At 49.8% G+C, this 21,726-nt stretch overlaps 8 protein-coding genes across 8 annotated transcripts, besides 1 other annotated feature; 4 read left to right on the top strand and 4 right to left on the bottom strand.

Moving 5' to 3' along the window:
• Positions 1–21,726: part of a sequence feature (contig 1.78 659..353456(-1)) that runs on past both edges of the window.
• On the top strand, positions 2,855–3,981 carry ANIA_04524 (SANT/Myb-like DNA-binding domain-containing protein; the record flags this gene model as incomplete). Its single annotated transcript, XM_657036.2, has 2 exons — positions 2,855–3,779; positions 3,862–3,981. Exons 1-2 carry the CDS (start codon positions 2,901–2,903, stop codon positions 3,979–3,981), a joined length of 999 nt encoding a protein of 332 aa, XP_662128.1. The 5' UTR covers positions 2,855–2,900.
• cox5b (cytochrome c oxidase subunit IV) lies at positions 4,555–6,031 on the top strand. The gene is made up of 6 exons (XM_657037.2): positions 4,555–4,681; positions 4,833–4,886; positions 5,116–5,274; positions 5,340–5,440; positions 5,503–5,593; positions 5,659–6,031. The coding sequence occupies exons 1-6, from the start codon at positions 4,591–4,593 to the stop codon at positions 5,745–5,747; spliced, it is 585 nt and encodes a 194-aa protein (XP_662129.1). The 5' UTR covers positions 4,555–4,590; the 3' UTR covers positions 5,748–6,031.
• On the bottom strand, positions 6,532–9,035 carry ANIA_04526 (protein pttA). The gene is made up of 6 exons (XM_050611706.1): positions 8,247–9,035; positions 8,045–8,198; positions 7,916–7,988; positions 7,753–7,866; positions 6,971–7,694; positions 6,532–6,903 (listed from the first exon to the last, which is right to left on the bottom strand). The coding sequence occupies exons 1-6, from the start codon at positions 8,712–8,714 to the stop codon at positions 6,820–6,822; spliced, it is 1,617 nt and encodes a 538-aa protein (XP_050467702.1). The 5' UTR covers positions 8,715–9,035; the 3' UTR covers positions 6,532–6,819.
• Positions 9,561–10,793, bottom strand: ANIA_04527 (SANT/Myb-like DNA-binding domain-containing protein). Its single transcript, XM_050611705.1, has 6 exons — positions 10,694–10,793; positions 10,033–10,387; positions 9,929–9,976; positions 9,844–9,876; positions 9,704–9,787; positions 9,561–9,641 (listed from the first exon to the last, which is right to left on the bottom strand). Exons 1-6 carry the CDS (start codon positions 10,696–10,698, stop codon positions 9,600–9,602), a joined length of 567 nt encoding a protein of 188 aa, XP_050467701.1. The 5' UTR covers positions 10,699–10,793; the 3' UTR covers positions 9,561–9,599.
• On the top strand, positions 12,726–14,232 carry ANIA_04528 (ER lumen protein-retaining receptor; the record flags this gene model as incomplete). The annotated part of the gene is made up of 3 exons (XM_657040.2): positions 12,726–13,264; positions 13,328–13,617; positions 13,693–14,232. The coding sequence occupies exons 1-3, from the start codon at positions 13,165–13,167 to the stop codon at positions 14,230–14,232; spliced, it is 930 nt and encodes a 309-aa protein (XP_662132.1). The 5' UTR covers positions 12,726–13,164.
• ANIA_11442 (uncharacterized protein) lies at positions 15,201–15,634 on the bottom strand (the record flags this gene model as incomplete). The annotated part of the gene is made up of 2 exons (XM_050611704.1): positions 15,201–15,381; positions 15,597–15,634. 2 exons carry the CDS (start codon positions 15,632–15,634, stop codon positions 15,201–15,203), a joined length of 219 nt encoding a protein of 72 aa, XP_050467700.1.
• Positions 17,008–18,240, top strand: ANIA_04529 (uncharacterized protein; the record flags this gene model as incomplete). The annotated part of the gene is made up of 4 exons (XM_657041.1): positions 17,008–17,085; positions 17,155–17,787; positions 17,878–17,943; positions 17,995–18,240. 4 exons carry the CDS (start codon positions 17,008–17,010, stop codon positions 18,238–18,240), a joined length of 1,023 nt encoding a protein of 340 aa, XP_662133.1.
• Positions 19,252–20,566, bottom strand: ANIA_04530 (putative translation factor pelota; the record flags this gene model as incomplete). The annotated part of the gene is made up of 3 exons (XM_657042.1): positions 19,252–19,893; positions 19,943–20,434; positions 20,489–20,566. The coding sequence occupies 3 exons, from the start codon at positions 20,564–20,566 to the stop codon at positions 19,252–19,254; spliced, it is 1,212 nt and encodes a 403-aa protein (XP_662134.1).

The raw sequence follows: 21,726 nt of genomic DNA, 5'->3' as shown, positions 1-21,726 counted from the left end.
CTTCCTTCTCATCGTTGAGGTGAGTACGGCAAGCCATTATTGATTTAAATTTTTTGTTTCAGTCGCTTGAAAAGTTTCACCCTACGCGGAAATGCAACTTTACCGCTACTAGTTCCGATCCCTGACAATTGGGGCCAGCTTCATTTCGCCTATCGAGAAGCGTGGGGGTGGGATCATCGATCCGTTTCACCATTGCTTCACGGCCTCGACTCAAGCTCGGAAAGCAAACTTAAATATCGATCGACAGAAAGCAAGACAGCTCGAAAGCTGTAGACAATAATAATGTGAATGGGAAGACGGGCAGCCGCAATGGTTGCGCGATGACAGCACTGCAGCTGCACGATACCGGGGTTGGCATGTTCTGAGCCTCGTTCAAAGCTCAGTCACGCTCTTCAAGTGATTCGATGCGACGATGACGGCTATCTACGGACATGTGCTTGTTCGTTTCGCGCTTACGGACCATATCTGAGCGCGGAGGAGGTAAAAAGCCTTAGCATTTATTCCCGTGGCGGCAACGGCAGTCTTCATCTAGGGGTCGTTCGGGCTCCTCGCTGGAAATCGCAATCAGCATGGTGATACACTTTGGGCTACTGTGCTCCGTCCTCCCGCGCTGGGTTGAACTAAGCATGAAAAAAGGATAGGCTGATGTGCTCGATCCCATGCCATCACTTGTCGCGTCCGCTTCCGCCACCCACAGCCTTGTCTCGCTCCTGCCACGCTCGGACGCTAGGCTCGTTTGCTCCGTCCGACCGTTGTCATTGTCGCGCTCATCGAGGATTCGAGGAAGGTTTGTGTATCATGGTACGAAGTACAGACACCTTTGCTCATTCCAGAGATCTGGAACACGGGGGAAGTAGGAAGATGGACAGAGGCTCAAGTCGCAAATCGTAAGTCGCGCAAAAAGCTGCTGATCGTCGAGAGAAATCCTCAAGTAGATGAGGCTGCCTGTCATGAATACTCAGGGGACCGATGATTTTCGGGCAACTTACTCCGGAGTAAGAAGAGAGACGGGGGTTACTGCGTTGCTGCTGTTAGAGTCACGCTACGGAGACTATGCGCGATATAGTTGAGAGCGGACGCCACATACAACAGGTGCTCCTCCATCCCTACGGTATAGCCCCGGTCTCAATCACTTGCGGCGCAGATGCTGGCCAGATATGCGCGTCTTTCTTCTTGAGCATATTGTTCGAAATTAGGAGAGTCAAGTCCAGAGAGCAAAGCTGGATAACATACCCCCCTCCAACCAGAAGCATTCCAAGGCTCGCATCTGCCGCCGCTATTCCATCCGTGCCATCACCACCTCCTCATGGGTGTCTCGCCGACAGGTGCTTCCGATTAGCCACTCCTAGCGTCGCTGGCCGGTGGAGATGTTGCGACGACGTACGACAGGCCCTTGTCCTGACAGGGGTGGGATTCCTTAGCTAGTTAAAGCACGCCCAGCCGCAGGTTTGATTTCTTACTCCGAAACCCACCAGCCTGCACTTCAATGTTCTCATCCAATAAGCTAGCTCTCGATTCTGCTAGACCTGCGAATGAGCTGGGTTTGGGTCTCCCCCGCTTCCTGATGATCACGAATCGCGCTCAAAAAAGCCGGCGCAATCTGTCGTGCTGAGCGTTTCAGGCCGCACTCTTCCTGCCTCCAGAGTTCTTTCTTTGCTTACCCTTTCCGAATTATTTTTCTCGTTTTTGATTGTTATATTTTCCTGCTGCGACTGCCATGCCTTGGCATGGGACCAGAACGGCCCGGAGGGGTGTGAAATGATGCTGAGGAATCCACCAAATCGCTTCAGAGCAGAGTCTCAAGAGTAAGACCGTTGTGCTCTGACTCTTGAGGCCTTTACAAGCTAAGCTTGACCAGCGCCAATCCGCCAAATGGGCGAACTTTCTCTCTTTATCCACCTGCATCTCTCTGGTTCTGGCGATGTACTGTACCTCTACTTTGCCTCTTTCCAGAATCCTTCCTTCCCAGTCTCTGGCTGCTGTCGACCGCAGCCCAGAATTCAACGTGCTGCATAGGGACTTTATCTCCATGCACAACGGCGTATCCTGACCCTGTCTCGACCCTGCTTCCGTTTCCCTTTTCTTCCATCTATCCCAACCCCTTTCGCATCTTACTACTCGATTCCCATCCCCCCTCAGAACCGGGTATACACCAACGCTGTTGCGACTAACAAGCCGCTTGACAAGTTCATCCGCGGACTCGCTCGGATTAAACGCAAACCCTACCATCTCCGCTCAGGTCTGGGGTTGGTCCGTTTCTACTTATTTGGCTGTATCCTGCACTTTGATTAGTAGTAGTGAGGAACACTGTGCAGACCGTGTTAGTATTTTTGGAACGTCTGAGGTCCGTCAGACCCCGGTGAGTACAAACCATTCCCGATACTTACTACTTGCGCTCTTCATTTTCTCTCACTTCGTCTGTTCCTTCCTCCAAATCTCTGCCCACCTCCCACCCTCATGCGGCTGCTGGATTGCATGTTTGTCACTTCAGTGGAAATCCAGCCTTCCAATTTCTCCCCTCTGATTTTGGGAACCCTGGTCCACGCTCTGTCAACTGTCCATATAAGGTCTCGCGATACCTGATTGTCATATATTCTAACGCGCAAGTAGAATCGGGACCGTCATTTTGACTCGGGCCAAAGCGAGTCCGGGGTGCTTGTATCCTGATCTGGTACATGGCGATCGCGGAACAACTCGTCATTACTGCCATCAGAAATCCAGACGGGACGTTGATTAGAAAAGCAGTCTTAGGGCCTTCTGACGACGCGACGATCATCTTGACGTCGTCAAATCTTCTCGGGCCTGTTACCGTTGGCAGCGGCCTATAACGTCCCTCCAAAACTATTCGACCGTTGGCTCGGTAGCCTGCCGGGGCTTCTAGGCTCTAGCAGCACCGATGTATGTCCGCGACGCTGGCGGATCCGTATCGAGACTATGCCATTGACTATACTCAACATGCCACCTGCAAGCCTGAGGAACATGAAGGCACGCTCGTATATCATTCCCAACAGCCACATATTCAGCACACGAAACAGACAGACACATCTTTCACTTCCGGAAACTCGCACGGCGCAGCATTCGAGCAGCACCATGCGAATGCGACCGTACTCCCAACGGCAACACCACAAACTGCAGTCCCTGATATTTCACAGGCAGTCGTCCTCAACCAAGCTCAGATGCTCCCCCGTCAGCTTCCGGTGCAGTACGCGACTGCCAACTATGACATTGCGTCCTCTGTCCAGCGCGGCAAGAAACGGCCTCATTCCGAAACTGACCCTGAGAGTGGTAACACAGACCATGGAATCAGACAGTTGCCAGTCCTCCCACCAGATGCTCCTTCCGAACCAACCCATTCTCCCGAATTACTTTTCTCCGTACATGGAGAATCTGCGCAGCACCATCACCCCATGCAAACCCACGGGTTTGGGCCAACCGACCCAATGTCCTTACCGCAACATCATCACCACCACCATCTCCCGCCCCATGCGTCGCTACGAACAGCCGAGCGCCAGGGTATAAATGTTGAGACCTCACCTCTGGCATCTGGCCCACCGAGCGTCGTGGGTCAGCCGGGCATGCCTGATCCAGCGCCTCGACCGCGAGGGCCCAAACTCAAGTTTACCCCAGAGGAGGATGCGTTGCTAGTCGAACTGAAAGAAAACAAAAATTTGACTTGGAAGCAAATAGCCGATTTCTTTCCCGGCCGGACTAGCGGGACCTTGCAGGTCCGCTATTGTACCAAACTTAAGGCAAAGGATGTGGCCTGGAGTGACGAAATGGTAGGTGCTACTAGCCTTTTTCCAATTATGCCTTTACCCAGTATCCCTTGGCCAGAGACAGCTATTCTGACGCTACGCATAGGTACAACGTCTACGGCGGGCTATCCAAGAATACGAAAATGATCGTTGGCGTATAATCGCTGGAAAGGTGGGTAATGGATTCACACCAGCAGCCTGTCGAGAAAAGGCAACACAGCTTTAAGCGGGGTTGTTGTTATGGGATATGGATAATGTTATGGAAGTCACGGATGGACACGCATTTTCTCCTTCTTCTCCTTTTCCACCTTTTTCTGCCACTCGCCCCTTCCTCCCATCGTAATCTTTTTTCTTCCTCTCCTTTGTTGCTTTCGCTTTTCCCTTCTACTTCTTGCCTATTGACCTACTTCGCTTGGCAGCTTGTACAAATGGGGACACGGATTTTACTAGCGATGGCTTTAGACCGGACGATTGATGCTAGGTTATTGTATGATAGATATATTAAGCTGTGGACACCCTGAATACCTTGGAGCTGGTATCTATCTTGCACCTGGATTTGAAGATACTGCTGCAGACATGTGAACGACCCTGGCCTCATAATCAAGAAAGTCCAAGCCCTAAGCCCTACCTAGTATTCTTAATACGGTAATCGGCCGGATGGGCTCTATCGGAGCGCCATACTGGATGACATCCAATCAGAGGCTTTGTATGACTAAGGCGGTGTGGTCTCTGGTCAGACCACGGGCCGAAGCGGCTTCAAACTCACCTCAACCTCAACCTCCAAACTCCCTCTTTGCCAGTTCTCCACGCCTTGTCCGTTGGCATTGCACCCACAATGTTTTTCCAACGCACAGTTATCGCCCTCTCGAGGCGCGCCCCAGCCCGGGCCCTCTCTGTTCGCCCGTTCTCCTCCTCCATCATCCGCGGTACGTCACTGAGAAGCCTAAAATACTCGAACGCCCCCAATCGATCATGCCATATCTCAACCCGAGATCATTGCGCGCGGCTGATCTCAGCTATCTTCGTGAAAGACAACTGTGTGCTAGGATGCAATAGCTAACGTTCATTCTCTTTTAGCCAACCAGAACAAGTGGCAGCCTAAGCAGGAGGGCAAGATCCTTCCTTTTGAAGGTTCGTATCCTGCTTTGTTCAATCCGCACTCAAATGACCGCCAATTACACATATCCAATCATTTGCGAGCTCTATGCAGTATTACAACTCCGAATATCGCAATTGAGTGTTGATATCGGACCAGTCGTTTACCTACCGTCTACATTATATTCCTTCGCTTGACTGCAGCTACAACTGACCTACCTACGTTGAGAAACCATTGCTAACTTGGGTTTTTTTTCGCGTGTAGAGATCAAGACCGAGGAGGATCTGATTCCCCCTGGTGCCAAGCCTGGTACCGTTCCCAGCGATATCGAGCAGGCTACCGGTCTTGAACGTCTCGAACTTATCGGAAAGATGCAGGGCATTGACATTTTCGATATGAGGCCCCTTGATGCTTCCAGAAAGGGTATGCTTATCCCATTCGTTGAAATGTGACTAGGAAAGTGCTTTATCTGACTCCGTAACCGATAGGAACTCTCGACAACCCAATCATTGTTAACGGTGCCGGTGACGAACAGTACGCTGGTTGCACCGGCTACCCTGCGGACTCCCACCATGTCAACTGGCTTACTGTACGGAATAATACACTTTTTTTAGGCATTGTTCGCAGGATTGCATACTGATTGCTACCCAGGTCTCCCGTGAGCGCCCCATTGAGCGCTGCCTCGAGTGCGGCAACGTCGTCAAGCTGAACTACATCGGCCCTGAGGAGGACCCTCATGCTCGTGAGTTTACCTAAATCCACTTTGGACTTGTACTGGAAATACAAATAACTCACACTCGCGTCCAGATGACCACGACCATGGCCACCACCACCCGCCCTACGAGGAGCCCAAGACCTTCGCTGACTACGTCAAGCCCGAGTACTGGTACCGGTAAACGATCTAATCGAGCTCCAAGTTCGATAAGACGATAATAGTGCCGTTGCTGTCTCCCTCCATCGATCCCTCGCTTCTCCTTTTGCTTACGCCAGAGATTCCGGAGACAATCGATTGATATAAGACGTAGAGTGGTGCGGTGGACTGGGGATTTAGATGACAAAATGTAAATGTGTCCGGTCTGTACGTAGGCTAGGGCTATGTGGTTGTATCCCTATCTTGTTGCTGAATCCTGGCATTTGGTCTCTGTAGATTAGTGAAGATGAATAAAGCTGTTGTTATATTTACTTCCTATTTCTTTTTAAGGTTGCTCAGGTTTCTATGACTATTTTTCGAGATAAAGCTGGGTGCTTCCTTCGAAGTTATCAATTCGTTCACTGATATAATAGCTATTAATTGGCTCTTAAGTACTTGGTTATGATTTTATGGACTATATCCCTAGCTCGGACACCAAGGGTAGCAGGAACGACCTAAAAGCGCGGGCATTGTCATCAGCCACTCCTTATACTAAGATTCCTGAGTGAGAAATCTAAGAAGAAAATAGCAGTAGCAACTTACACCCAACCATAGCTTTTTCAATTTGCAAATCGATAACGGGTTTACAAAATGGAGATGTGTTTAAGTCATTACGTACTAGTGGCAGTGCTCCGCAATAGATTTCAGTCCTGACCTCCAAAACATATACGATGGCAGTGAGGTTCAAGTCGGTACGCAGATGCATCACCAGAGAAGGCTGTCCATCAGACTTTCGATCCATGCTATAATAGCATTGAGTTACTCAGGTCAAGCTCTAAACATCCTGTATCATGTGCAATTTTCTGCGCGGGTGATATTTTTAGGTACTGAGAGGACGACTGTTGACGCGTAGTAATAAAAAAGGACAGTGACAGCTAGTAACCTTGAAACCTGAGTGGCTTCCTTCAAATGCTGTACCCGTTCCTTTCCTCCAAGTGCTTTCGTCCTATATTAAAGGGATACTGTCCGATCAATATACAGCGCCCAGCCATGCGGGCTAGATACTGAATCGGTGTATTGAAAGTGACTCCTTAGCACAGACGGGCAGATACATATATCTACCGACCAAACTGCCTTCGTTCTAGATAGCGAAGAGGCGGGTAGACAATAGCAGCCCACGAAAAACCCACGTAGTTCCCCATCTGGATAATATTTGTTAGACGATCTCTAAATCCAACTTTATGACGCAAAGGACAACGGGGAACTTACATCAGCACCATATTCTCCAACCAAGTTTGCCAGCGGCCCGATATACCAGACCTGCGCCATGCAGAGAATAGCGCCAGCCCAACCCGTCAAGAATGCAATCAGCGCGGCAATGCCAACAGGATGCTTGGAAGGGTCATTCCAAACGAGCCAATTATAGTAACCATAGCCATTTTCATTATCTCGGCGACGGAAGATGAAACATTCTTCGAGGACGATGGCGACCCAGATAGCAACAAAGTAGCCCATAAGAGCTAGGAAGTTGGTGAAGATGTCAGCGAGATGGCTTCGGCCAGCAAGGGCACAGACGGTGTAAATCACAACGCCAAAGGTGTTCCAAATAGCGCGCGGCACCTTCTCGGCGTACCGGCCGAGCGTCTGGAAGTCGACCCCTGCAGAGTAGGTCGGTGCAATCGTGTTGGCAATTAGGCCAAGGGCGACTATGACGGAGCAAAAGTTGCCAAAAGTGTGGAGAGAGCTGAAGCCTTGGACTATAAGTGCGCCCTGCCCATTATTGTAGGCCGCTGCGTACTCAGGATGAATGTTTATGCTGGAAGCGAGGCCGATACCGCAAAGGAAGGCGAGGGTGAACGAGACAAGGAGGCCGAGAATGGAAAGGGAGAAGAGTTTGAGTTTCGATGTGCGCACCGGATAGTAGACGAAGAAATCGGCCGCTAATGGGGTATAGGTAATTGCGGCGCTGACACAGAGCGAGAAGAATGAGATGCTAGTGTGAAGACTCTGTTAGAAAGGGCACTTGCAATGCAAGGCACGAAGCAGCGTACCGATTTCCTATCACTGTGCGAGTGTCTCCCTGAGATGGTGTAGATAGGTCGACCTTTGAAGACGAAACGCCGAACAGAATACTGATGACGATAATCTGGGGTAGGAAGGCAAAACTACACACATTAGATCATTTTGTCTCCCTAATTGAAGACTTGCGCTTACCGTTCATAATAATGGAAGACCCTTATTCCGAACGTGGCAATCATCCAGCTGATGACTGCAATAATCACAATACCTGTTGTTTGGTTCAGTTGCCGGAGCCGAAGATGAGAAGTTTCCAGGCATTCTTACCCACAGCCACAGATAGACTTCCATTCGGCGATACTGCAGAGAGAATCTGCCCGCAGACGACACAGTTGATCAGACAATATCCGATCATCTGAATGAGGTTTAATATCACGACGAGTTTGCTAGGCCACCATCCCATAGTATAGCGTCCAAATGCCTAAACTCGTTTAGTGAAGCCAAATCAGGGCTTGAAGGTGAAACGCACCATAGTACGTATACCGGAGATGGGTCCCCATGTAGCCATCCACGAGGAAGATATGGAGCCCAAGAGAGCCCCAAATACTGCGCAAAGGGCAGAGTCCAGGTAGCTGAGGCCAAATACGGCGGGGCCCAACATCCCAAGAGTGATGTTGTTCGCTGCCAGATTAACCGACATCCACAGCAGGAAAACCTGCAAGTACGAAACCCAAGATATATGCGGGATGCGTTCGTCTTCTTGCACTCGTTCTATGCCGCGGGCCTCCAGACTGTACTGAACAAGCCGGTTCTCGACTTTCTTAAGGTGATAGGTGAGCCGTTGAGAAGAGGATGTACCTCCTATTGCCCTGCGAGATTCGACTCCCTCTTCATGGTGATGGGGTTCGTCAAAGAGTGTTAAGCGAATCTCCTTCGTGGCTTCCCCTATCGTAGACGTTGCGGCGCCGGAGGCCATGCTAGATGGATTGATTAGCATTTGGTTCGCGATAATAAGTAAGGGGTCGCGCGCATGAGTTCTTTCGCTGGAATTATCCAGATCAAGTTCAACCGTATGATCTCAGAACGGCGACTGCACGCCCGCTGGTGCAATGGCAGGCTCAGTTGGCACGCAGTCGTCGAACACCGGTCATCATGCAGGCAGATTACCTAGATACCTTGATCGAGAGACAAATCCACGCTACTCGGCTTCATGATGGCCATAGCAAATCGGAAAGACGGGAGGCAGTACACTGGAAGACAAGAGACAAAATCTGGGGTCAGGCCATTTAAAGTCAGTAGTGATTCTAAGTCGGACGTGGGTATTCTGGAGATCTAGATTTCACCTCAACAGGATAAACTTGTAAAACTCGCGATGCGCAGCTCACGGGCAGCAGCTTTTGAGGACGACAAATTCTAGGTTGAGTGGTGGGGAAGAGATGAATCCAGTAAGGTCGAGAAATTACAAGTTAATCTCTCCGCTCATCGGATCCAACCTGTGCGCCCTGCCTATTAAATCATTTACACTACTTGTCTCTCGTTCACCGAGTTACAAGTTTAATTTGTGCGCTAGGTTAAAATCACTTCGCATTAAAAGTCTATCTCTTGAGTCATTGTCCTGCCCTTAAAGCATGTCGTTAACCCAAGTTGCCTCTCTGCAAAATGTATCTTGAGAACGTCCCGACCCCAGTATACCCGATCATCAAAGCCAAGTGAGAACGGCGAGAAAATAGGCATAAGACGAATGACACCGGTAACACGTCGCTCGTAATTGCAAACTGAGACTAGAAAGCTGGTCGTGGGAAGCAGCGGCATAGAATCAAGGGACAGGGGGAATCCAGAAGAGCATTGCGATTGTCGTTACGTCGTCACAGCCGTTCGATATCTAGGTGTCTTTAAAATGCTCCTTTGCATATTGCTCGCAAGCCTGAACTTCCATGCGTTACGAGGCTGAGACCATAATTGTATCTAGGGCCTCTGAGAGCTCACCTTGGCCGGCTTTCCGACTTTTTGGCCGATAACTTTCCACTTATTTGCCTCATATTCTTTGATCGCCTCTCGGAGGGCTATAGACTGTGGTCATCATTAGAATAGTCCGCAACGAGCCATACCAACGAAATGTAACCCACCTCATCTTCCGCAAATTCCGCGTAGTGCATGTCCTAGATCAATGTTAAATGGACTAGCCACAATTTCACGGTGGGTAGAGCGCACTTTATACCAATGCTTCTTCACGCTACCCTCAGTTCGATTGGGAAATGTCTAAAGCACCATCAGTTAGCGAAACTGGGTAGGTATAAGTTGCTCTAGTAACGAACCTTGGCAATCTCGCTCCAACTGCGACCAGCATCGCGCATTGTCTTCAGCCTTTGCTCCTCCTCGGCAGTCCAAGGAGTGTTCGTTCTTCCTTTTTTCTTAGGCATGTTCTCCGGCGCTGGAGCCACAGGATCATCGCCAGGTGTACTAGTCATTGTTGCAGTCGATCCTAGAGGGGGGGACAAACGTCGTTTACGCGGATTCGACCCGGGATTCTGAGAAGGGGGCATAGGAATGCCCTCGTAGTGTGCTACGCGTTGAGAAGGCTGAGCTTGGGGAATTTGTTGCTGTTGAGAGAGGAGTTGCTGTGAGCTGACAGGGGCAGAGGTTTTGACCCGTTTAGAACTCGGGGCTGACCTGATGAAGGAGAAAGGAGGCAGGGTTAACAATCAGTAAATGCCCCCAGGGATAGAAAAAAGTTCTGCTTGTGTTCAAGCGATTTGAAGACGCTCAGAAGTTGAGAAGTGATGATGGAACAGGCAGAAAGAATAAAAAATATGTGCGTGCATATATAAATATATATATATATATGAGTAGATAGTAGTATACAGATGTATATATACCGCGAAAGTATATACACCCCCAACAGAGTAGATTGACAAGAGAATAGGCTTTTGGTTTGGGCACCACAAGGACCCAGTGAAGAACGAGGATGGAACTTACGACATATTGGTCAATGTGCAAGCTTTCCAATCACGTCGCGCGGTTTCATCTGTACATACGCATGATTAGGACATTAGCAAGTCTGCCGCGCAAGAACGGTCCGGGGAGATTGGCCTGTCAAGTCGCTGGCGACGAGCAGTCTGTTACACCAGAAAGTGACGATGACACGGGCACATCCCACAGCGTGGAAGTAGCGCTGCAGGTTGAAGGGAAAGCGACCAGACAGAGGGGCGGGTGTGATGAGGATGTTACATGCATGTATGTAAATGGTTGGCAGCGATAGAGTGAGGCCAAGGATTCGAGGATGGTCCCTCGATCAGAAGCGGGGAAAGGCGTGTGAGAGAAAGTGTTGGAGGAAAGAGGAGGGAGGGGGAAATAGAATGTTAAGTATAAACAGGTTTAGGAATAGTCACAAGTAGACCCTCCCTGCAACTTAGACATAAAGGTTGAAAGTGTTGAAACCGGGACGGCAAAATAGGACAGCATGGATATCACTTACTAATCGAAGTTCATGACTGAACCGATGGTTTGAGCAAGTGGCCGAAAATCCAGGTCTTAGAGACCAAAATCAGACGTAAGAGGAGTAAGTGAGGCTGGTATAGAGAAGTAGCGGCGAGAAGAACTTGAAAGAAAAGGAAGCAAGGACAGCAAGTGAGACTAAGACCAGTGACTTGGTCAATCCCACCTTTTCAGATGACGCTTGCTTTTTCCATCTCCTCAGCGGCATGTTGACTCGTTTCTGCACGCCAACCCAAGGTCAAAGCAAAAACAGAAGGAAATTGACGGAAAATAAAATGAGGCAACCACTGATTGGATCCAGAGATATGCTTTTCGCCCTCTCGATTTTCGTCAGCGGATGATTTTCACTGACAGATCTAAACGTTTTAGAGTTGGATCAGATGCCATCTGTTCAAGAGCCATCAGAATGAATAAATTCCCGTTCGTGCTGTCGCGTTGCTTATTGTCCTCGCTTCAAGAATCGGACTCCATGATAAGCACAGCGTATCCCGCTTGGGGTAACGACGGCGAGGGAATAGCACCGGACTTTATAACATCGCTGTCAAAAGCTCCGACCTCTCATTGAGTATCCGTAGTTTGTCTGCCTCAAAGAAATAGAAAAGATTTGGGTGACCGTAAGACAAACACACGGAATGGCACAAGCAAGGCCAGCGAGTGTCTCTGGACCGACAGTGGGAGTGTCAAGACAGGGCGAGACGCCAGCGTATGGAATGATCGTTCCTAGTTGTCCCTGTAAGAAACATCGAAGTGGGGTAGTCGATTGCACTACAAGTATAACGATCTTGAGTGGCTGAACGGAGGAAAACGGGCAGAACCGCTTCAGTAACAGCTGAGCCTCGTGAGTGGTCGAATCTGCATCTTAATTTTTTCTCAGCACAGTGACAGTTTCTGGTTGGGCGAGCTGGCGCCTCTTAAGTAGAGGGTCCGTAGGCTCCATAGATCAGACTGCCTCCGGGATAAAAGGTCACATCTCCCTTCAAGCAGTCAATGTACTTACGGGAAACATGGAAACATGAGTCAACTTGCAGAAGTGGGCATAGCTTTGTTATCTCCGTTGCAGGTCGGGCACTTGGTAAGCTCACTTCTTTGTCGAGTACTGAATATACCCATATTTCGAAGAGAATTATGGTTGTGCTGTTCGTGAGTTGTCGGATGGCTGCCGATTGTACATCAAGACCGGTGCTTGGGATTGCCGAAATCCTTGCTGCTGCCGGTAAGATGCCAGCGTCTGGTATCTCCCTGGTCAAGGACTCTTGGGCAACTTAAGACCTATTTTCAATCATGAAATCAGCGTTCATTGAGTGAGTGTAGAGTGATTTCGAAGAAGTATACTTGCCGACGGTTGGAAAAACAGGAACGCTGGTTCCACACCAAATGGCTGACCGCCGACCATTCCCTACTCGGAAGAGGAATCACGAGTCTGCTGATGTCATCGGTTCCACGTGATGCACGCGCGGCCTTGAGCTTCCCCAAGCTGGGTACTGGGAGAAGCTTCAGGTTTCAGCATTAAGGTCTTGTGCAATGTCACTGACGCCCGGTAGCGTCCTATCAATCTCAATCTAGCTTTCAGCGTCTTTTCAAGTCCATCGCCGCTCCTGTCTCGGATCACCATCGCTATCTCCCGTGCTTATCAACGTTTCCGTCGTCCCCACCCGAGCTTTCGCTCCATTAGCCGCCCTTGGTCCGTCCTCCAGCCTCCAGTCTTCTGTCTGGACCTAGCGACACCACGTTTCCTTCTGTATTGGACCCGATATCTGACACGGTATTGCGCATTCTGGTCTTTTTGTCTGTCACTACAAGCACGGCGTCTTGAAAAGCATCACTGGCTGCTACGCTTTGATCTAGTCACCAACACAGCCAAGCTATAGGAGGGCTTAAGCCTGGGGTTCGACTTGCACGGTTGCTCTATCTTGCTTGTTATTATACCAGATTACTTTGCACATTGACAAATAATGATCCATTTGACCGTTCCCCGCGTCCTTGCGGACGTAACGCATTTTTTGTCGAAATGTGTCCTCATTGTGGCCATCCACAGAAACCGGAGCGCAGAAGGTAATCCTCATGTTGGCCGATATTCTATAAATTAATTGATTAACAAACTGTCACGATCTGCAGGTGTCTCCCTTCTGACTCAAATTCTCTATGCTCTGGTATTCCTCTCACGCTACGCTGATCTGCTTCGATCAGTCGGTTGGAAAGACGCCTATCTTGTCATTTTCAAGCTCTTCTACTTCTCATCGTCTTTCTACACTATATTTCTGATGATGAAAGTGTTCCCCCGAACTCGAGAACGAGAAAGGGCGTGGAAGATGACGTTAGGATCCGTTGGGATCTCGTTAGTTCTCGCTCCCATTGTGCATCTTATCTTTGGGGAGAGACATTCCACACGGCCATTGTTGGAAGACGTAAGTCGAGCTACCTGATTCACTCGCTGTTGCTCTTTAAAGAAAAAAAATACTGACTGCGATTACTCACCGTAGGTCTTATGGACATTCTCTATCATTTTGGAGTCAGTTTGCGTCCTTCCGCAATTGTTACTCCTTCGCCAGACAACTGTGCCTACTGTTATCAACTCATACTACCTTTTGATGCTGGGCTCTTACCGAGCGTTTTACATCATAAACTGGTTTGTCAGGGCAGTTGGATCTGAGCATCATGTGGACTGGATATCCATCATCTTTGGGATCGTTCAAACGGCTTTCTACGCCGACTTTGCCTGGGTCTACTATACCCGACAGCGAGTTAAGCTGCGGAATGGAGGGGTGGTCGACTCGGAAGATTACCGGAACAGTTATCTTGTGAACAAGGTGTTGAACATTAGACGGCGTAGAAGCGAAGACGAAGAAGAGCAGAGACTGCACGACCAGGATGACGGCGATGAGCACCAGTCGAGATATAACCGATGGGGTGCACGAGGAATCTCCGTCTCCGCAGACGACACATTAGAGAATCAGCGGAACGGGCGCTCCTCCCCGGCGGATCATGATGCGGGGGGATTCTCAGAGGATGATAGGAACTAGAGATTGATTGCCTCAGAGCGGGGGATCTTCCTGGTAATCTGGCTGAGCCAGGTTACCAGGAAGATTTCTAATGCATTTGCTGAACGCCTCAAATTAATCCCTACATTGTATACGAAATTAAATATAGATCTGCAACCTTATACTCTTCTACAGTAGGTGAAAAGCGCGCAGTGAATCTTTTCAGCGGCTTGGTTATAGTGGTCTTCGAGTAGGAGGTCAGACAGACGCACGTCAGTTTGGGGCCGCCAGCCCTGCCGCATGCATGGTAAAGTCATTTCCTTGAATAGCTCCGGCTAACTATCGTGACTGTATAAGTAAGCAACATAATTTGATATACCTAAATTTAGATACGAGCAATCATGACCCTGCATTGTTAAAGCATCAGGAAAATTCGACATTTTGACAGTTCTTGAAGCTTGTGCTCTGAGCCATTGCTGCGCCAGGACATAGCCACGATCAGCTAGGGTAGGGAGAGAATAACCACGCCATGGAAGGACTGGAAAAACGGAGGTCACGAAAGGGGCCATTTGGTCGGAAAACAGCCTGATGGAGATCAACAGAAAAACAGCCTCGCTCACTTTTAGCGATGTAGCCAGGAAATGATCATTTCGGTTATCGGCAAGCTCAGGCCGGGCGATGAGATGACTTCTAGTATAGCGTACCCTCGTTTCTTCTAGCTTAGCACTTACATTCGCCCGTTCATGCGCTGTTCATCATCAGCGCCGGTGTACTCAAGGGTTGCTGACTTTCCGAAGGGTGAGTAACGGGGTGATGAAGACCGCGCAGTGCTCTGTAAAGATGGATATAGGGACGTCACGTGCGTTTATTGGCTGTGGGAAAGGGCGCAACACCATCCTCGATCCTTCTCTGCTACGTACCCGTCATTCGCGAGGCGCAATGCCATTGCATTCTCCGCTTCGCTGCTCTTGCGACTTCCGCAAGTCAAGGAATTATAGCACCATTCATCACTATTCCCCACTTGACGGACTGGACGCGACCGCCCATGTTATTCCGTCCTTAGGCGCTGGGTTCGCCCCAAGCTCATCCTCTTCTCTTATCGATTGGAAACTCGTGCTCGAAAAAGCACAGGACGACTGCGTCCTAGTGTCGTCTGGCGCGTAGCCAGCCAGTACCGTTCGAAACACGTGGCTGTTGTTGGATGCAGGTCCGGAAGGAAGAGAAACTATGCTTTATCCAGGCTAAGGCTGCGAAGAAATCCTGGCTCAAGTTTTGAGATTCCAAATCAAATTACTGATGGCCTGGATTCCAAAAATTGTAGTCCTGGGTGGGGTCCCTCAATCAAAGACAATTCTCGAGTCCCCATCTCACTGCTGGGCTCGGGCTGTTGCTCACGAGTCACAGACCTGCAAGGCCGCGGCGCGCACCAGGCCCCGCCAACCATGGTGGTCAGCCCAGGCGTTTAATTGCGTTCATTTATGGTTCGATTCTTAGGCGAGGAGCTGCTGCCCGGCCACGCTAATCCGAGTTGAACTTAGGCGGTGCATCCTTATCCACATGGGGTTTACAGCCGCAATAAGAAAAGAAGCACGACTTGATCGGACAAGCCACGACACTGGCTTACCCTGGGGCCCGACTCTTCGAAGCTTCTTTGAAAACTCTCCGTTTGGCACTGTGCTCTGTCTACGCGCGCCGCCAAGGATTCCTTAGCTACTACTGCAGCGCTTCATAATGAAACCAGGATTTTGCGCCTCGATTGCGGTTTTTGGGGGCTACGCTAGACACTCCCAACACCGGCCCCTTTGTAGCCCGTCAAATGGCAGTCAACACCGATCGCCGATTCTCTAATCATCTTTCAGGGCCGTTAGGATTATCCCCGGGTGATCTACGTCGGGCTGTTCAAAACTCTTTGTTGTAAAGCCTTCACTAGCTCAAGATGGAGCTGCAACATCTTTTGTCAACTAAGCGCTAATCAACCGACGACCACTTGAACTTAGGGTCACTAAAGCCGAGCTCCCTCCGCTTCGGTACTATTGACTCCTCTTTCAAGGTTCTCACCCCTGGTGATCCGAAGCTCTGGGACGTGGATCGGTCCTGTCCCGGGCCCCCTCTGGCCCTTGTCAAGAACGAGCGCGGTGGGCCTTGAGAAATAATATGCAAGTCTGAGCCCCGTGGATTGGGGGCTAGATCCTACCTAGTAAATTCTCATGTCATTGTGAATGCTGCAAGATGACCTTCCTAGAAAACGGACCCCGTTCCCCGGAAGAGGTGGGCGCTTAAATCAGACTCATCGTCCATCCTAGGCCTCTAGTTAAGAGAGGGTTTGTGTGGCACGGTAATGGTCGGCGGTACCTATCACACAATTTCGAACCCTCTGAGCCTGTTGTTGAAAGAGCAGCTTCGTTATACTGGCTTTGCCTTGCAAGGCTTTCTGGCTTTGTTGATATCGTCGACTCGAGTATATGAACATCTGCGAGGCCGCTACTAAGATCTCTCTCATCACCATCCTCTACCCTATTCACAAGATAAACATCGCTGAGATCTTAAAGAACTTCGTGCCTATTGTGCAAAGGACGAATCAGCTCATACATCTGGTCAGGGTCCGAAACAAATCATATATTCTACCTAGCCAGATCTCAATCTATTCGTCGAGCCTCTACAATTTGCCGCCCTCTACACAGGCCTCCCAGCTGCTTGTTTCACGAAGCGTTCTATTGTCCTCTTGGGCCCACTCGCGAACCTCTCGGCGCTTCTAGCTATACGCTGATTGACTTGTTTCATGCTTTTTGCCAGTCTTTGTGTGAATACTACGTCCCAATGTCATTCGGCCAGGGTGGATGCAATCCCAATGAAGGGATGGATGAGTTTTATGGAGGTATCAATCCACAGTGGCCGGTATGTCAGAGTACAACTGTTGCAGAAAATCCCTTATCCGCGCAAACTGATACCCTGGGCTTTCTGCAGTCACCATATGGAGCAGTTAGCAATCCATACAATGCACCACCGCCGTATCAAGCTTCGGCAATCCTTACACCAATCAGTCTGCCAGACACCTCATATGCTCATACCCGGACTAGCCCGGGACTAAGCCATCACTCGCAGGAGTATCAGTACCCGGTTTCCGACTCCGTTGCCCATCATGGTCTAGGGATTACCACATCTTATCCCAGCGAGCTTATTCGAGACCCTCAATATGGCCTCGGGTTCGCACCCAGCGGATATGGGAATAGAGAAGAGACTCTCTCTCCCCAGCCATCGAAGAAAAGGGCCCGGAGGGAATCCAGGCAGTCCGTGGCCCGCGAACCACCAGTAAATATTCTTCCGCATCCAGAAGGGCTTCAGCGCCTAGAAGAGCAGCAAAGGCAGAGCTTTGCCGGCCCCAGCACTCAGCCGGCCCGGGCACCTGGACGCGGGCGTCGGAACCCGCAAGCAGAAGAAGAAGATGCCTTTGTGGACAGCCTTCGCCAGCAAAAACTAGCATGGAGAGTAGTCCGAGACATGTTCCGGGAGCGATACAACAAAGATGCCACCGAGGCGCGCCTGCAGATGCGGCAGCGCAGGCGGAAGGAGCGAATGGCCCGGTGGGATGACCATGATGTGCGTGAGTGTCCCACGATTACTCCAGGACTTCTTGAGACAAAGAAGTGGAATGTGGCCAAGATGTCATCGTAACTGACAAGTTTCCAGGTTCGGATACTTTTACAGGCTAGAAGTTGCTGGGAGCGAGAGAAGTACAAGTTTATAGCACAGAAAGTGAGCTCGTGCATTCACTCGGGACAAGACTCCCTGTCTAACAGTGAATAGATGACAGAACTGGGGGCCACCACTACGTATACAGCAGACCAGTGCGAAACGCAATTAGATCTCATTGATGCGCAGGAACGAGAAAGGGAACGAGATGAACAAGAACAAGATAATACCCAACAACAGCGGCAACCACCACAAACACCCGAACTCCGACGCAAGCGACGAAGAACAGAGCCAAATGAAGCAGGAGACAGCACAACCTACCAGAGAAAGACAAGAACGAAGACCAATACGACAACCTAATCGCATTTCCCTCGGTGTTTTCCTGCTTTATAGACATGCTGAAGTACTCTAGTTTGTTTTTTTTTTTTTTGCGCTTCTTCATTTTTTTCATATTCTAAGCCTGGAGAATTGCATCACTTGCCATGTATACTTGTTTTCCATTTTTTGTTGTCGCATAGGCGGGTCTCTGCTTTACAGTCTTTCCTACTAGCATGTCAAGTCCACGTCCATGTCCATCACCATATACCCATACGTGTTCACTCCTTACAAGATACGATACACTCTGAATCGACAATTACAAGTAACCTAGCTTACCTATCAAATGTGCTAGCCTCCGCCATCGCTAAAGATAGACAACTTCTGAGCAGCAATAAATTGAACCGCATTGCCCTGCTCAGCTACCTTCTCCGAGCCACGCCCAGCCGTCTAAATATGCCCCATGTGTGTCTCCTGCGCTGATATGGCATACTAATCACTAATTACTGCCCGAACTAGACGGCTGCTAGAAAACGCGCCGTTGAGCCGCCGGCATCCTTGGCACACGGCCTGTCTTGGCCATAGTCGATGGATTGAAATTTCGTTGCTTTGGTCTATAGTAGTATCGACGGGATTCGCTTGTTGAAAGCCGCCCCCGCTCCGGTCCGGCTTTTGGTTACTCTCGAGTTTACGTGGACAGTTACACTATCGTCATAGTCTTTTCCTGCCTTGACCATATCGAGTCGACTACACGGGCCGTGCCCCGGGTTCTGACAGTTGGGGCTTGGTGGGCTGGACGGCAGGGTCCCGTCGAGACCTGCCTCTGTCCTGTTAGGGAAGGGTCTGCGATCAGTAGGCTAAGCCGATATCTGCTCTTGGTATTTGAGGGTGTTATACTATGAGCAAGTTCTTGGACTATTTACCAGGCATGTAAGATGGCCTACTAGCAAAGTGTACATCCGAGTTCGGTGCATTGCTCGTGCGCTTGAAGAGATGGAATATTGCGACCTACGTATCGCCTTCGAAATCTGTCAAAGAAGTAATAGAAATCGGAGATCATTCGCTATCTTCCTCCAAATCATCTGAAATAGGAAACGTCAAAATCGCTGCAATGCCGCCCAGCCCATCCAGCCTTTTCCCGCTCTCATGCTCAGAACTCAACACACGCACTTCGCCCCCTTCGACATCCCTCACGCGGTCCACAAGCGCAACCCATCGCTTCCGCTCTGCTATATCTTGGGACCGGAACAGCCTGTTTGAAATGATGAGAATACCCCCGCCGCGCCCCACAGCACCCTGTTCAACGGCGTTTTCAACCTCGCGCGGCCCGTACGTAGCCTTGTTCGTCTCCTTGCGCAGTTGCTCGTAGAAGTCGTCCATGAGTTTAGTTTCTCGCGCGTGTTTCGTATCGCTAAGAAGAGCTTTGACGGTGGGGGATTGCAGTACTTCGGTTAGGGAGTGGAGATAGCCGGAGGCGGAATGGACAACGACAATAGACGGGAGGAGGCGTTTGAGCGCGGGAGTAGTTGTATTGGCGACGGATTGGATGTGTTTTTGGAAGGCCGTCGCAGTGAAGCCCGGCGAGGCGAGGAGGACTGGCCGGACGGGGTCATTGCTTGTCATTGAGGTTGAGCTGAGGTTGAATTCCATGTGGCGCAGAAGCGTGTCAAGGGTAGTTTGGTAGAATTTTGTCATTGTCTGGTGGCGTTAGTGATTGATGGATGAAACGCTCAATAGAAACAAATACCTTATCGTGATCACTCCCCCCAGCCCTTTTCCTCGGCACTGATATCTCAACCTTTTGCTTCAACACCGTCCGGAATTGTCCAATGAAACATATATGTGCCAGTCCCTCTTGCATCACAACGGCCACAGCCTCTGCCCTCCGATTTCCACCCTCATCAACCGCATCCTTCAGGGCTTCAACCGCGACACTATCCCACCCGCTCCCCTCACCATCCTGCCCGGTCCCCTTCTCAAGAGTGAACTGTCGATTAAGCTCTAGGTCAAGGGTATGATGCTGCCCAATCTTCGTATGCGGCGTCTCGTTCACAATTTGCCCGCTAACATGTAGTTGAGAATTCTGCGGGTCAAAGTCGAGGTTCTTGACTCGGATTTCGAGCGTTAGCCGCACGCGCGAAGAGCTTGTTGACCCAGTTGATGCAGCGGTCGTCGTTACGCGGCGAATGGCTGTTGCGTAAAGGAGATCGCCTGGAACTATGAGGTTGTATGCGTGCCACTGACGAGGTTACTGGTCAAAAGGGCCGAATCTGTTTTTGGAGGGGTGACGTACCATGTCCTCAGGCTCTTCGGGAATGAGGGTGACGCTGCCGGCCCCGCCATATTCAATCTTATTTTTGACGAGACGCATGGTGAACTGTCTATTGATTGCGTAAATACAAAAGGGACTGGCCTTTTAACTGAATTGGGCAAAATGTATGTTTTCAAGGCTGTCTGCAATCACAAGCCAGGTATTTCTGATGACGAGGGGCACAAGCGGATTGAGCCCACGTAGTGGAACCGGCTTATCGATAAGAGTGGGCCTGCCCTAGCCCTGATCGAAGTATACCTGCTGTACCTGAGTATATACAGTGCCCATAAATTTCCTTTATGGTGCGTGTTGGGAGGCTTACACCATCCTTAGAGGCTAAGGATGTAAAGCATGATATGATCTATAAGCTCTGTAGAGTGAGAGTCTATCCGTCCCGAGTCTCCCAATGTATTCGAATTATATAAACGGAAAACCACAAAACAATCCCTAAGGTAGAGCTTTCTATCAAGCGAGCTCGACTTGGCGTCCGTTACTCTGGTACTGATGCGATAAAGCTGTGATTTAGATGGTCATTGCACAATATACCAGCAATGGTCAGTCCTGTCGTTCGATACGATTCGTCTCCTACCGCAAAGCCATGTGCTAAATGCTAATTGAATAGCTCTATTTGATAGCAGTCGTACTACCATATACAAAGATAAGATCCGTTTTGATTCGAAATATGCACGCTGCACGCTGCAGGATGTCAGGATAGCGGATACTCTAGCTTCTATAAACTCGGTGGGTACTCCTCCTTTATATGTAATTGATAATAAAATACTCTTGCAGAGGGCAGTTAGGAGACTCAGTAAAAGCGGTGACCTATCCATCCACGCTACGCAGGTACTGAAGCTAATGCACGTACCTTTCCCTAGAGAACTGCGATCTACAGGCTGGGTATGCCTGCCGCCATTGGGAGAACTGTGTCTGGTGCTGTAGAGGCTTGTTCTCTGCTAATGACGTCTGATAATGACGGCTGAAAGATAAGTGTACAGATGATTTGAACGCAATCGAACGCAACTTAGTCTTAGAGGTACCATTGAGATACCAGGAAGTTAGTTTTGCAGGGGCTGGAGAGGATGCCTCTCGCTCGGAATCGGACCAGATGTATACAGGTCCAAAATGAAAATCGTCCCTTTAATCTAACTCGACACTTTTTGGGCGAAATCCTTGGTCAACGGCCTCTTTCTCTGAATAGACTCAAGGAAGGTGGTGACTCT

The sequence above is a fragment of the Aspergillus nidulans genome, chromosome III (assembly GCF_000011425.1).
Source record: "Aspergillus nidulans FGSC A4 chromosome III".
In the NCBI taxonomy this organism is placed as follows: Eukaryota; Fungi; Ascomycota; class Eurotiomycetes; order Eurotiales; family Aspergillaceae; genus Aspergillus; species Aspergillus nidulans.
Note: the sequence above shows the minus strand (reverse complement) of the source record. Positions and strands in the feature narration are given on the sequence as shown.